Raw genomic sequence first — 11,622 nt, 5'->3', positions numbered from 1 at the left:
CCCATAATTCAGAAATATTATATTTTTATGTGGTAGAACTTAACTTTATAGAAAAACTCTAATCCACTTATTATAAATTTATACCCTCAAATTTCTCAATTATCCCCCCGAACTTGCCTTACCCAGATAATTTATAACACAAACCACTTTTTCCAAATACACTTCCAACCAACAACATCTTCATCCTGTGAGTTCTAGTTAGTTTAATGGTAAAGTATCTAATGGTTAAATAAGAGATCTGGGGTTCAATCCCTGCCTAAACCAAAAAACGATTGGTTTCTTGGTTTGATGATAAAGGCTACCTTCAGAAGTAGACACCATAAATTGAAACTTTCCCCCAAAAAAAAAACATCTTCATCCTTTCTACATTTTATTAAAATAATAATAATTTATTTTTCTTTCTCACTCTATTTCCCTAAAATTATCCCAAGTCGACCTTTTAACCCTTATTACTCTTTTCTCCAAAAAATCGAACAAGAATTTTTTTTTTTTTTTTTTAATATATATAACTTTTTTTTTGTATTTTACTCCTAAAATAAAAAACTGAACACCCTGACCTTAAATCTTTTTTAAGTTCAACTGAAATATGCTCGAATATGATTCTCTTAACAATCTATTCTTGCAAATAAATTTTCAATTTATACATTTGATCAAATTTATGAGTATAGTGGCTGAATTTGAATGTGTTTTTAATTTGTTTTTGTTAAGTGGAGACTAGGGGCATGGGTCTATCAGTCGACACCAATTGGTTTTTGGTGTAGGTAGAGATTGAATCTCAGATCTGGTATTCAGCCATCAGAGACTTTACAGTTAACATATTCTACTATAATGCTGTTTTTTTTTTTTCCTGAATAATAAAATGGTTTATTATACCCAACCAGGGGTGGCATACTGGCATTAGCTTTGGTCAAGGGGTTTATTCCATATTCACCCGATCTAACGGCTCTAGTGGTCAGACTTGGGTCCCGGCATAAAAAACCCGAGCTGGTGGGTCGATTTCAGATCTCTTCCTCTAAAACCTGTGAAACCAAACTCACCCAAAGACCATTAACCCCGACCATTTTTTCCAGATTTTTGGCCACTATTTCACTTAAATCCGTCGATTTCTGGCATAATAAACACCAGATCTGGCTGAACCAATGATTTCTCTGCAGGATTTGGTAGAAATCTCAGTGGATCCAACGAGATCTCACAGGATCTTAGATGGAGAGGCAAGATCTCACCGCGTTTTGGCGGATTCCAGTGATTATTGGTTTCACCTGAAACCAACAAACACCCACCAGTAACCTGAACCAAATAGCTCGTTATTGTTGCGGGTTGGAAAACCACCCACCCGATCTTGTACAAGTCGATTGTGGGTTAGGCAAAAACCTAACCCACCCGACCCATGGATAGCCCTACCTCTAACCTGAAAGGGACATCCCTTTTATAGGCAAAATAAAACACTATTTAAAAAGTAAAATTGACTTTTACTATTCATGTGAACAATACAATTGACTTTGTTTACTATTCATGGTAGGTCAGCATGTGATGTTTGGAGGGGAATTTATCCCTCATGGGGAACAGCCAAAGCAAGAGCCATACTTCTACCTGGGAATCAACTTTGTAACTTTATCAGGGAATCAGTAGCTTTACCAAGGAATCAATGCAGATCAATAGTTTTAAAAGGAGATTCTTTTTCTGTAAACTTAGCAATTTTGACCATTATGTCGACAGAGTTAATCGTCACCTAAGTCTAGTGTGGAAGCTTCATCATGACCAAATAATTCTTGATTATAAGGGTAATAAGGATCATCATTAGCAATATAGGCTTCTGAGGATGCCTTAGATTCTTGATCATCTTCTTCTTCTTCTGAGTTAGCATTTGTAGCTTTTTTTTCATCCTTCCATTTTTATTTTAACAGTGCAATTATATCAGATCTGCTGAGACCATAAAAAGCAGAGTTTTTATTTTTGGTCTTGGTAGAAGACTTAGTAAGTTTAGTAGCAAATGTGGTAGCGTGTGCAATGGGTTGAGGCATGGCTGCATTTCCCAGGGGGTAAGCTAGAGCTTGAGCGTTAACATGAGTAATAGTGTTAACAGTGCTTTGAGTAGCAGTAGGGAACTCCCTGGTAACATTATCAATAACATCTTGGGTGTGGAAAAACTTGTCCCACCATTTAACAAACCATTGCCGAGTAAGAACATCACCATTCTTGACATACTTCCATTTCAAGATCCAAGGGACCTTGTATTTTTTAACAAAATGCAGGGTTTCAAGAAACTTAACACCATGTGCATCTGTCTTATAAACACTTGTAAAGTACTTGAAGGAACCAATCAGAGGTCCAGGCAAAATATCGATAATAGGGCCAAATTGTGTCCATCAATAGATGAGTAAAAAGGGGAGTTGGGAACTAAAATTCTTATCAAAATTAACAAATTAGGAGTAGGTCATAGTTGCATCTTGGTGTAGCATGAACTTGAACCAAGCATGAATGTAATCATGGTAAGAATAAGGAATATTGAACCCAGTAAAGGCTTTGTAAAAGCAGGGTGAAGTCCCCATTTTTCTTTAGTAACAATGTAGAGGATCAAAACACTACGGTAAATAATTTTGGATTTATCAATCTTATCAGGAATGGATTTGATAAAAACTAATCTTTCATGGAACAGGACAGTAGAATAATAATTTAAATCTTTACCATTATGTTCAGGTATCCAGTGGAAATTTAGAGGAAAATATTCTTTAGCAAGTTTAAGGGGATCTTTGATCATAGCCCTATTGGGTTCTATGGAAAAAAGGCTTTGGCAGTATTTTTTTTGACATATGTGAAGCATTTGGGTTTCTAGAGAAAGTGGCTTTAACAGGTTGGTTGGCAAGAATCGTAGCATATGGGACATAAGAGGATGCTAATACAGTGGAGTAGTTTGGTCTAGGGAGAGTACCTAGGGTAGTAAAACGGTTAGCAATGTCAATACAAGGGAAGCATGTTCTTATTTAACAAGTTGTTTAGTAGTATTTGTAGTAGGGTGTTTGTCTTTAGACCTTTTACTTGCCATTGTGGTATTGCAAGAATTCATGGGTAAGGAAATCAAGGATAGTATTTTGAGAACCTTAAATATATTCAATATCAATATCAAAAACACTTAAAATAGCTTGCCATCAGGCAAAAATATGTTTTGAAGTAATATTTTCAACATCTTTTTCTATAACATATTTAGCACTTTTGTTATCAATGCGTAACAAAAACTTTTGATTTTGCAAATCACTTTGAAATTTGGAGATACATAGCACTACAGATAAAACTTTTTTTTTTTTAATAGTACTATAATTTATTTATGTTATTCCAGACTCCTAAATGGAAACGAACAATTTGTTCGAATGAGTCTAGTGAAACCAAGTTGTTTAAGAATACCTCCATAACCAATGTCAAAGGCATTAGTTTCAAAAATTTTGAAAGCATTAACAGTAGGGATACCAAGACAAGGCAAAGTTTTTACACGAGACTTAATTTGTTTAACAAGAGAAGTGTGAGTATCAGACCAGGGAGGATGATTATTCAGTAATTGATCAAAGAGAACTTTACATTGTTTCCTCAAGTCCTTATAAAACTCGGCAATGTAGTTCAAAGACCCAAGGAATTTTTGTAACTATGTTTTATCAATAATGACATCGGGAAATTTATCAGCAAACTGAATGGCTCTGTCAATGGGACGAATCTCTCCTTCAAAAATGTCATAGCCAAGGAAACGAACCTTTGTTTGAAATAGTTTGATTTTCTTAGCAGAGACAACAAGACCATTACGTTTGATGATATCAAGAAATGAATATAAACGTTTCCAATGTTCATCAATGGATTTGGAATAGACAAGGACATCATCAGTGTAAACTATGGTGAAATGGCTAAAGGAATTGAAGATATCATTCATAATGTTCTGGAATTCACTAGGGGCATTCTTAAGAACAAAAGGCATAACATCCACTCATAATGTCCAAAAGGAGTGGTGAAAGATGTCTTGTACTTATCAGTTTCACTGATTTGGACTTGCCAAAACCCAGATTTTATATCGAATTTAGAAAATACAATAGCATCACTTATCCTATGTACTAGGTCATTCTTATTAGGGATAGGATACCTAATCCATTCTAATACTTTGTTTAGAGGTTTGTAATTAATAACTAAGCGAGGAGTCCCTCTTTCAATTTCAACATTTTTTTTTTAATGTAGAAAGCAGCACAAGACTAGGGAGACTTAATATTTCTAATTAGTTTTTTAGTAAGTAAATCATGAATTTCCTTTTTATAAAATTCAACAGTTTCAGCATTCATTTGAATAGGACAAGCTTTAGTAGGAATTTTTTTTTCATCAAAATCTTTAACATAAGGCAAATTAACAATATGCTTTTTCCTATGCCAAAAAGCATTAAGAATATTAGAACAAACATCATTAATCAATATTTTATAAAAATTATCAATTTTGGATTGTAATAATTTATCAGAAAGTTGTTCAGCAATCTTCTTATATCTAACTTCTTCTTTTAGAAAATTTAGATGTTTGGTTTTAGCATGAATCAAGTTTAAAGAATCGCCAGTATCAATTTTAAACTTGGAAGCAAATTTAAATTTCACTTTCTACCCAAAAGGGTCAGTAGTGATACCATCATGTTCAGTAAGAAAAGGATATAAAGAATTTATGAATCACTTTATCAATCATATTTTTAACAAGAACATAGGAATCTTAAAACAATCATTATCATGGAATACATGGGCATTATTCAATTCATACTTACTTTTCATTTGTGTACCATTAGCAGAAAACAGTTTCTTAGTGGATTTTTTGTAATATTTGGAAGGAATCATTCCTTCTTGAATGCAATTCATATCAGCACCAGAGTCAATCATGGCAATAACGTTGAATTCATATTCATAGCAAACTACAATTTTAACTTTTGAAAACCATTTTGGAAGAATCAATCTATTAATAAGACTAAGTCTATTAATATCAGCAACAACAATATCAGAAAGAGGAGCTTGTTGACTGGGGCCATCTTCATCTTTCTACTCTTCAGGCTCGTCATCAGATTGTTCATTATCAAGTTGTTTATTAATTTTTAAAAGTAATATTTCTTGTTTTAAGCCAAAATTATTGTCTTTAACATTTTTTAAATCATTTTTTATCTCAATGATTTCTTTCTTAATAACAGTAATTTCATGTTGTAAATCATTGACTGTTATTTCTTTAGATTTCTCTTTATTAAATCTTTCCAAAGTTTCATCAAGACTTATCTTTGCTTTTATCTTTTTATCATTTTCATCTTTAATCATAGTTTTCTTGAGCTTTTTAAGATATTCTTCCTTAAGCTCAGGGTTATCAATTTAGCTTATCAAGTTAATAAGCAAGTTTTCTTGTTCTTCACCTTTGGTCAAAATATTAATTTTCTTGTGACCTTTGGTTAGAACATTGATAGTGTTACAACAAGAATCTCAGTAACCAATTTTAATATTAGGAGAATCAAGGGATTCATTATCAGATTGGTAGCTAGAATCAGTTGAGGTTAAAATATCAGTATCAGAAGAATCAAATGAACCGAAAGGTTGTGATTTAAGAATTCGAATCAAATCTTCTTTATCCCTGTCATCAATACTTAACATGTTGATTTTGTTTTTTAGCTTACCAAGTTTCTGTTTGCAATCATAGCTAAAATGGTTGGGTTTGCCATAGTTGAAATATTTTCCTTTACCAGATCTTTGTTTATCATGTTTAACAGTTTTCTTTTTTGCATAATAAACCTCGGGTTTAATCAAATGTTTTTTAGCAGTTTTTTAATCTTTATGAACTTTATCATGATTTTGTTTACCTTTTTGTCTAGATGGGGCAATAGGGGGTAAACCATACAGTTCACAAAAATGACCTATTTCATATTTAGCCTTTTTACTATTTTGTAACCGTCACTTTAACATTTTTTTATCATTACACATGTTAATACCAAGTTTTTTAATGGTGCTAAAAATATCACCATAGGTTAGATCATCATAATTGATAGTACCATTTCTATTAGTTAATTCTTCTTTTACCTTATGAGCAAAAAGAGGAGGTAGACCAGCAATAAATTTCTCTTTCCAATATGATTTTAAACAGTCTTTTCGAATTATTACATAAGAAATAAAAACATCTTGGTACCCCCTATAGTTAGACAAAGTAGGGCAATGCAAATTGTATAAATAATCACTAATATGAGAAGAAATATTAGCAGGGGTTCCAACACAATGTTTAATAATAGTATAGATCAAAGTATTGGCTCCATCAGGAATACCTCGACCAATTCTTTCATCAAAGATAGGTAAACCATCATCATATTTTTTAACAGTTTTTTAATAAATTCTTTAGATTCTTCGGTAAGGTATTTTTCCCACCAACCATGAAGAGTTCCAGAAAAACCAGTAGTAACAAAGTCAACAATCTCATCATGGTCAAGATTATGATTAGTTATATAGGCATTAGCAACCATAGACATATGACCCATTTTATTAATAATTTCTTGTTCAGGTAAACCATCAATATTCCCTTCATAAAGTTTATTAGTAGAAACAAAAAATTGGGTTTGAAAAAACCTTTCTTCAAACTGCATACCAAGAAGAGTAGGTTTTGAATACCAATTTTTTGTAAAAGACATGGGATTAGGTTTTCCAAAAAATCTTTTAACTTCAGGGAATTCAAAAATAGGTTTATCAAAGCTTGTAATATCTTTTATATTAGAAGTAGAGGATGAAGAGTCGGAATCTGATTCCTCAAAAGAAACCATCTCTTTCTGTCCTTGAAATAGCTAGGGCAGTACTAGTAGGAGTAGTGTTCTACTCAGTTTTTGTCTTTTGTAAATCAAAATGCATTTCTTCAACCTTTTCAATGGTTTTACTTTGGGTGGTTTTGAGGCTCAGGTTTTGCCTTTGACCAGGTAAATCAATCAAAGGTTTTTTAGCTTTAATAGAAGAAACAGGTTTTTCAATTTTTTCTTCAATATAATCAAGTTGTTGGCCAATAATATGTAAAGAATAATTAACAAAATTTTTTTGTTCAATAATCTTTTTTGTTTCAGTGGAAATAGGGGTGTTAACATCAATTACTTTAGTAATTTTGAAAGGGGAGGCCTTTACCTTAGTCCCTTTACAATTAATAAGAATGTCAAGGGGCGGATGGCTAGACCTAACAACAATCTTATCTTCCTAAACAAAATTTGATTTTTTTACCATATTCGAACTGTTTTTTGAAATATTTTTCAGAAACATAATGGTTTTCAACAAAATCGAAAAACAAAATATGTTTTTGCAACTCATGCATTTTCTGTTTCCACTTTCTTTTAACACAATCTTTTTCTTTTTGATTAAAAGTAGCATGATAAGATTTTCTCTTACCTTTGTTCTGCAGATTTAAATTCATCAAATAAAGCAATCATATCAATTTCAAAAGCTTTGTTTAAAATTCTTAGTTGACTATGAATAGGGGTTTGAAAAATCAGGAGCAGTTTGAACTTGAAAATCAGAAGTAGTTGGAGACCCAAATTTGGTCTCTTCTTCTTCATTAATAGGATATTTGCCATGTTTATAAGGATGCTTTGTTTTTGTAGAATAATAAGTAGTACTTACTTAAGAGTTATCACTTGCAACTCCTTTCTGTTTTAAATCAAGTTTTTCAAAATCTTTTTCTAAATATTCATTGAGATCTTGATCTCTTCTTTTCAAATCTTTTGAAATAGTAGATCTAGCAAAAGAATTTCTTCTTTCATTGATCATCAGGGGTTTATTATCAAACCTTATTTTAATCACATCGTTAAGGTATTGTTGAGTAAAATTAATATTGTCGTTTTCAAAAACAGATTTAGCAGGTGAGGCTTCTCATTCCAATAACCATTCATTAGGAAGAGTGATGTCTTTCCAACGAATCATTTTTGGAAAGGTAACCTTAACATTAGGTATGGAGCATTGGATCAGCAAAGTCTTATTAATACCCTTTTGAGTGAGAGGTGTAAAAACAACTTGAACTGAACCAATATGCAGAAACTGGTATCCTTTTGCAAGGAATCCTTGAATAGATTTTCTATTAAACAAGCAACATTTTTCATGAGTTTTGGAAATAGAATAAGTTTGTTCAACAGTCTTAACATTAAACTTAGTACTAAAAGCAGTTCGAACCCAAGTGGTTCTATAAATAGCATTTGTATCAATTTTAGGAATACACCAATTCCTAAAGGGAGTATCATTATTTTCTTCAACAAAATAATTTTCCTCATTTATAATATCAGGAGGGATACTAGATCCTAGAGCTATTAGAAGAGTTGGCTCTAAATAATCTATCCATACTATCCTTGGTTTAATACTCACTTATCATGTTTTCTCACAACCATTGAATTTTGTAACACATACTCTAGTCAACCCTTTACCTATCATGCCCTAATGCTTTTCTAGCTCAATTGGCCTTAGTGTTTGGTTTTAGGAATTCGCTTTCCGACAATGGTGGTGCCAACGGAGACAAGAATAAAGACACAACAGAGTAAGTATCAAAGGTTTATACAGAAACAAACAGAGTATCAAGAACACAACTATCACTAGCCAGAAAGAGATGGCTCTGATACCATGAGGTGTTTATCACCAGCCACAACTATATATATATATATATAACTTATAAATTTTTTTTGTTTTGTTTTTTACTCCTAAAATAAAATACTGAACACCTTGATCTTAAATCTTTTTTTGAGTTCAACTGAAATATGCTCAAATATGATTTTCTTAACAATCTATTCTTTCAAATAAGGCTAAAATTTATACATTTGACCGAATTTGTGAGTATAGTGGCTAAATTTGAATGTGTTTTTAATTTGATATTTGTTAATTGGAGACTAGGGGCGTGGGTCTATCAGAAGTTAGCAAATGTTAACACTAATGACAATTAAACAATTAAACAATGGGTGATTCTTAAAAAAATATTAAAAAAATTAGATAAGGAATGTGGGATGGGGGAGTAATTGAGTGAAGACAAAAACAAATGTTAAACAATAAAAAATTTCCTAATACAATTACAAAGACCAATGTAGTTGTCAACTTGGAGTTGAATTTTTAAATAAAAGAATTATACAGAGTACAGATGATGTAGGAAAAAATCTTCAAATTAATTTATGTAATTTGTCATTTTTGGTATTTTTATGTAATTTTGTTATTTTAGGTTTATGACATTTATTTCCTTATTTTTAGGTGCTTTGAATGCTTTGTAGGTCAAATTTAGTTCTTGTTATGGTTAGGTATTAATTAAAAGTTATTTTAGAATATATTTTCTTGTTTGTCAAGTTTTACGGAATCCTTAAATAAGCCTCTAAGTCTCTAAACCTTTTTTTTTTTAATAACAATTATTCATTCAAAAACATTTATACTTTTGTCTTTCTATTTTCTGGTGGATTTCGAACCCTTTCTTCTTGTGGATTCAAAGACCCTTGTGGATTCAAGGAATCCTCATGGTTTCGAGATTATTTTCAGAAGTAAACATGTTTTGTTTCTTATTTCCTAGAAGTAGACATGTTCTTTTTCTTGACTCTTATACATCCCACATCAATTGGTATAAGAGCCTTGACAATGTCGACTCTATAATAGATACTATTGATGCAGTCACCTAAGGCCCCAAGTAGAAAAAAGTCACCGAAATTTTAACCAATAGGGTTTTTAAAAAAAAAAATAATAGTATAAATTAAGTCTAAATATTATCCAATAAATAAAATAACATTTTTTTAACAAATGAAAAACAAGAAGAATAAAAAAAAGAAATGCCGCTTTCCACAACATCTTTCACAATACTTTCGCTATAAACATAAGCAGCGTGTTGTTACAAGGTATTATTTAAAAAAAAAAAAATTCAATGATGGGTTCAAATTAGAACCAATAATAACTTAGTACTTAGGATTTACTGTGTTATGAATGTAGCACTTCTAAAAAAAAAAAGCAATATAAAGAAAAGATTCACAACATTTTTCATAAGTTGAGTTGGCAAACTTTTATGAGTTCTTATTGAATTCCACTACTAACATCACTTTTTTACTTACCACTACCAATTTGCCACATCAACAGGTGTGAAACATTTTGTCATTATTTTTGTCTATAAACTTTCTAAAAAAAAAATATTTACGTGATTTATGTAGTAGTGATTTTGCATCTAAAACAAGATAATAGAATTTAAGTAATATTTAATTTTAAAAAAATCATATTTAAATATATAAAAGGCCTTAATTTCAATTTTCTCCTTAGGCCTCCAAATGTATTAAGCCGCCCCTGAGCCTTGACTTATCATGGTATGGTGACTGACGTATGAGACGATAGCAATTCCGATGACAGAAAACTTAGCAAGTATTACGTGACATATAACTAGCACTCACGATTATATTTGCTAGGATGCCGTCATTGGAGCATGGAAACAATAAGGATAACTGTCACGGATACATAACTCACGAGCAACCTATTGGTAAGAAAATTTCATATATGCCTTATAAAAGAATTGCTAGTTTTAATGGTAATTTTTTAAAAGAAGATTTTCTTGATTAGTTACTTGATCTAGATGATTTATTTGACTTTGAGAATATTTATTATGAGAGAAAAGTTAAAACTGTTTTATATAAACTTAGTGAATATGCCTTACGTTGGTGGGAACTAATACAATTTGATAGAATTAGACGAGGTAAAGACAAAATTTGTTTATAGCCAAGGATTAAAAATATGCTTGCTATCAACTTTTATCCTTTGGATTATGATGAACTTTGTCGTATACAAAACAAGATTATTATTGGCCACTTGAATTATTTTGAAGAACCATATATTCCACCATTAAAGGAAGAATTGCATGTTGAAGAAAATATTGTTCTTGAAGATTATGTAGAAGTCAAAGAACAAAATATAGAGAATTCTGAAGAAATTCTTATTATTGAAGAAGATTCTCAAATCAAGATTATTGTGGAGAAGAATAATGAAGATCCTATTATAGAGAAAGATATTGAAGTCGAGATGGTAGAGGCCATTGAGGAAGAAATTGAAGAGGAAAGTTTCAAGGATCTCAATAAAATCAAATCATATGATTGTCAATCTCAAGATCCTTTTATTTTGGTGGTTTGCGATACACCAAAGTTTATTGATCTTATTGAGGTTGATAGATTTGATTCAAGGATCTCAATGAAATCAAATCATATGATTCTCAATCTCAAGATCCTTTTATTTTGGTGGTTTGCGATACACCGAAGTTTATTGATCTTATTGAGGTTGATAGATTTGATTCAATTGTCAGTTCTTATTTGGTAAATCTCTACAATTACATGAAGACTAAGGAAAAAGAATCTAAGTTGATTTGTTTATTCCATTGATGAGTTGCAAGTATGGAAAGAAGATCAAGGAGCTCAAGCATTCAAAGTATTTATTTATTTGGAGCGAAAGATTTCAGATTTTAAAGATGAACTCGATGACGAGTTTGTTTCAAGTGGAGGGGTCTAATGTAGGACATAATTTACTATTTAATTATTGTAATTTATTAATTTTGGTATTTAATTTGTAATTTTCGTTATTTTAGGTTTAGGGTTATTATTTCCTTTTTTTAGGTGCTTTTAATGCTTTTTAG

The 11,622-nt window shown here is 31.2% G+C and overlaps 1 protein-coding gene across 1 annotated transcript; it reads right to left on the bottom strand.

Moving 5' to 3' along the window:
- Positions 1–1,086: 1,086 nt before the first annotated feature.
- LOC111990390 (uncharacterized) lies at positions 1,087–3,958 on the bottom strand. The gene is made up of 3 exons (XM_024022163.1): positions 3,740–3,958; positions 3,400–3,634; positions 1,087–1,259 (listed from the first exon to the last, which is right to left on the bottom strand). The coding sequence occupies exons 1-3, from the start codon at positions 3,956–3,958 to the stop codon at positions 1,087–1,089; spliced, it is 627 nt and encodes a 208-aa protein (XP_023877931.1).
- Between the last annotated feature and the right edge of the window lie 7,664 nt (positions 3,959–11,622).

This window comes from Quercus suber, unplaced genomic scaffold (assembly GCF_002906115.3).
Source record: "Quercus suber isolate HL8 unplaced genomic scaffold, Cork oak 2.0 scaffold_85, whole genome shotgun sequence".
NCBI classification, from domain to species: domain Eukaryota; kingdom Viridiplantae; phylum Streptophyta; class Magnoliopsida; order Fagales; family Fagaceae; genus Quercus; species Quercus suber.
Note: the sequence above shows the minus strand (reverse complement) of the source record. Positions and strands in the feature narration are given on the sequence as shown.

Bases quoted from the DNA above. Each gene is read 5' to 3' on its own strand.
- LOC111990390 (XM_024022163.1), bottom strand. From the start codon at position 3,958: ATGCCTTTTGTTCTTAAGAATGCCCCTAGTGAATTCCAGAACATTATG. The intron at 3,635-3,739 runs GTTCGTTTCCTT...GATAAAACATAG, and splicing joins TCAAACTATTTCAAACAAAG to TTACAAAAATTCCTTGGGTC. The intron at 1,260-3,399 runs GTATTCTTAAAC...TGTTGGTTTCAG, and splicing joins CTTTGACATTGGTTATGGAG to GTGAAACCAATAATCACTGG.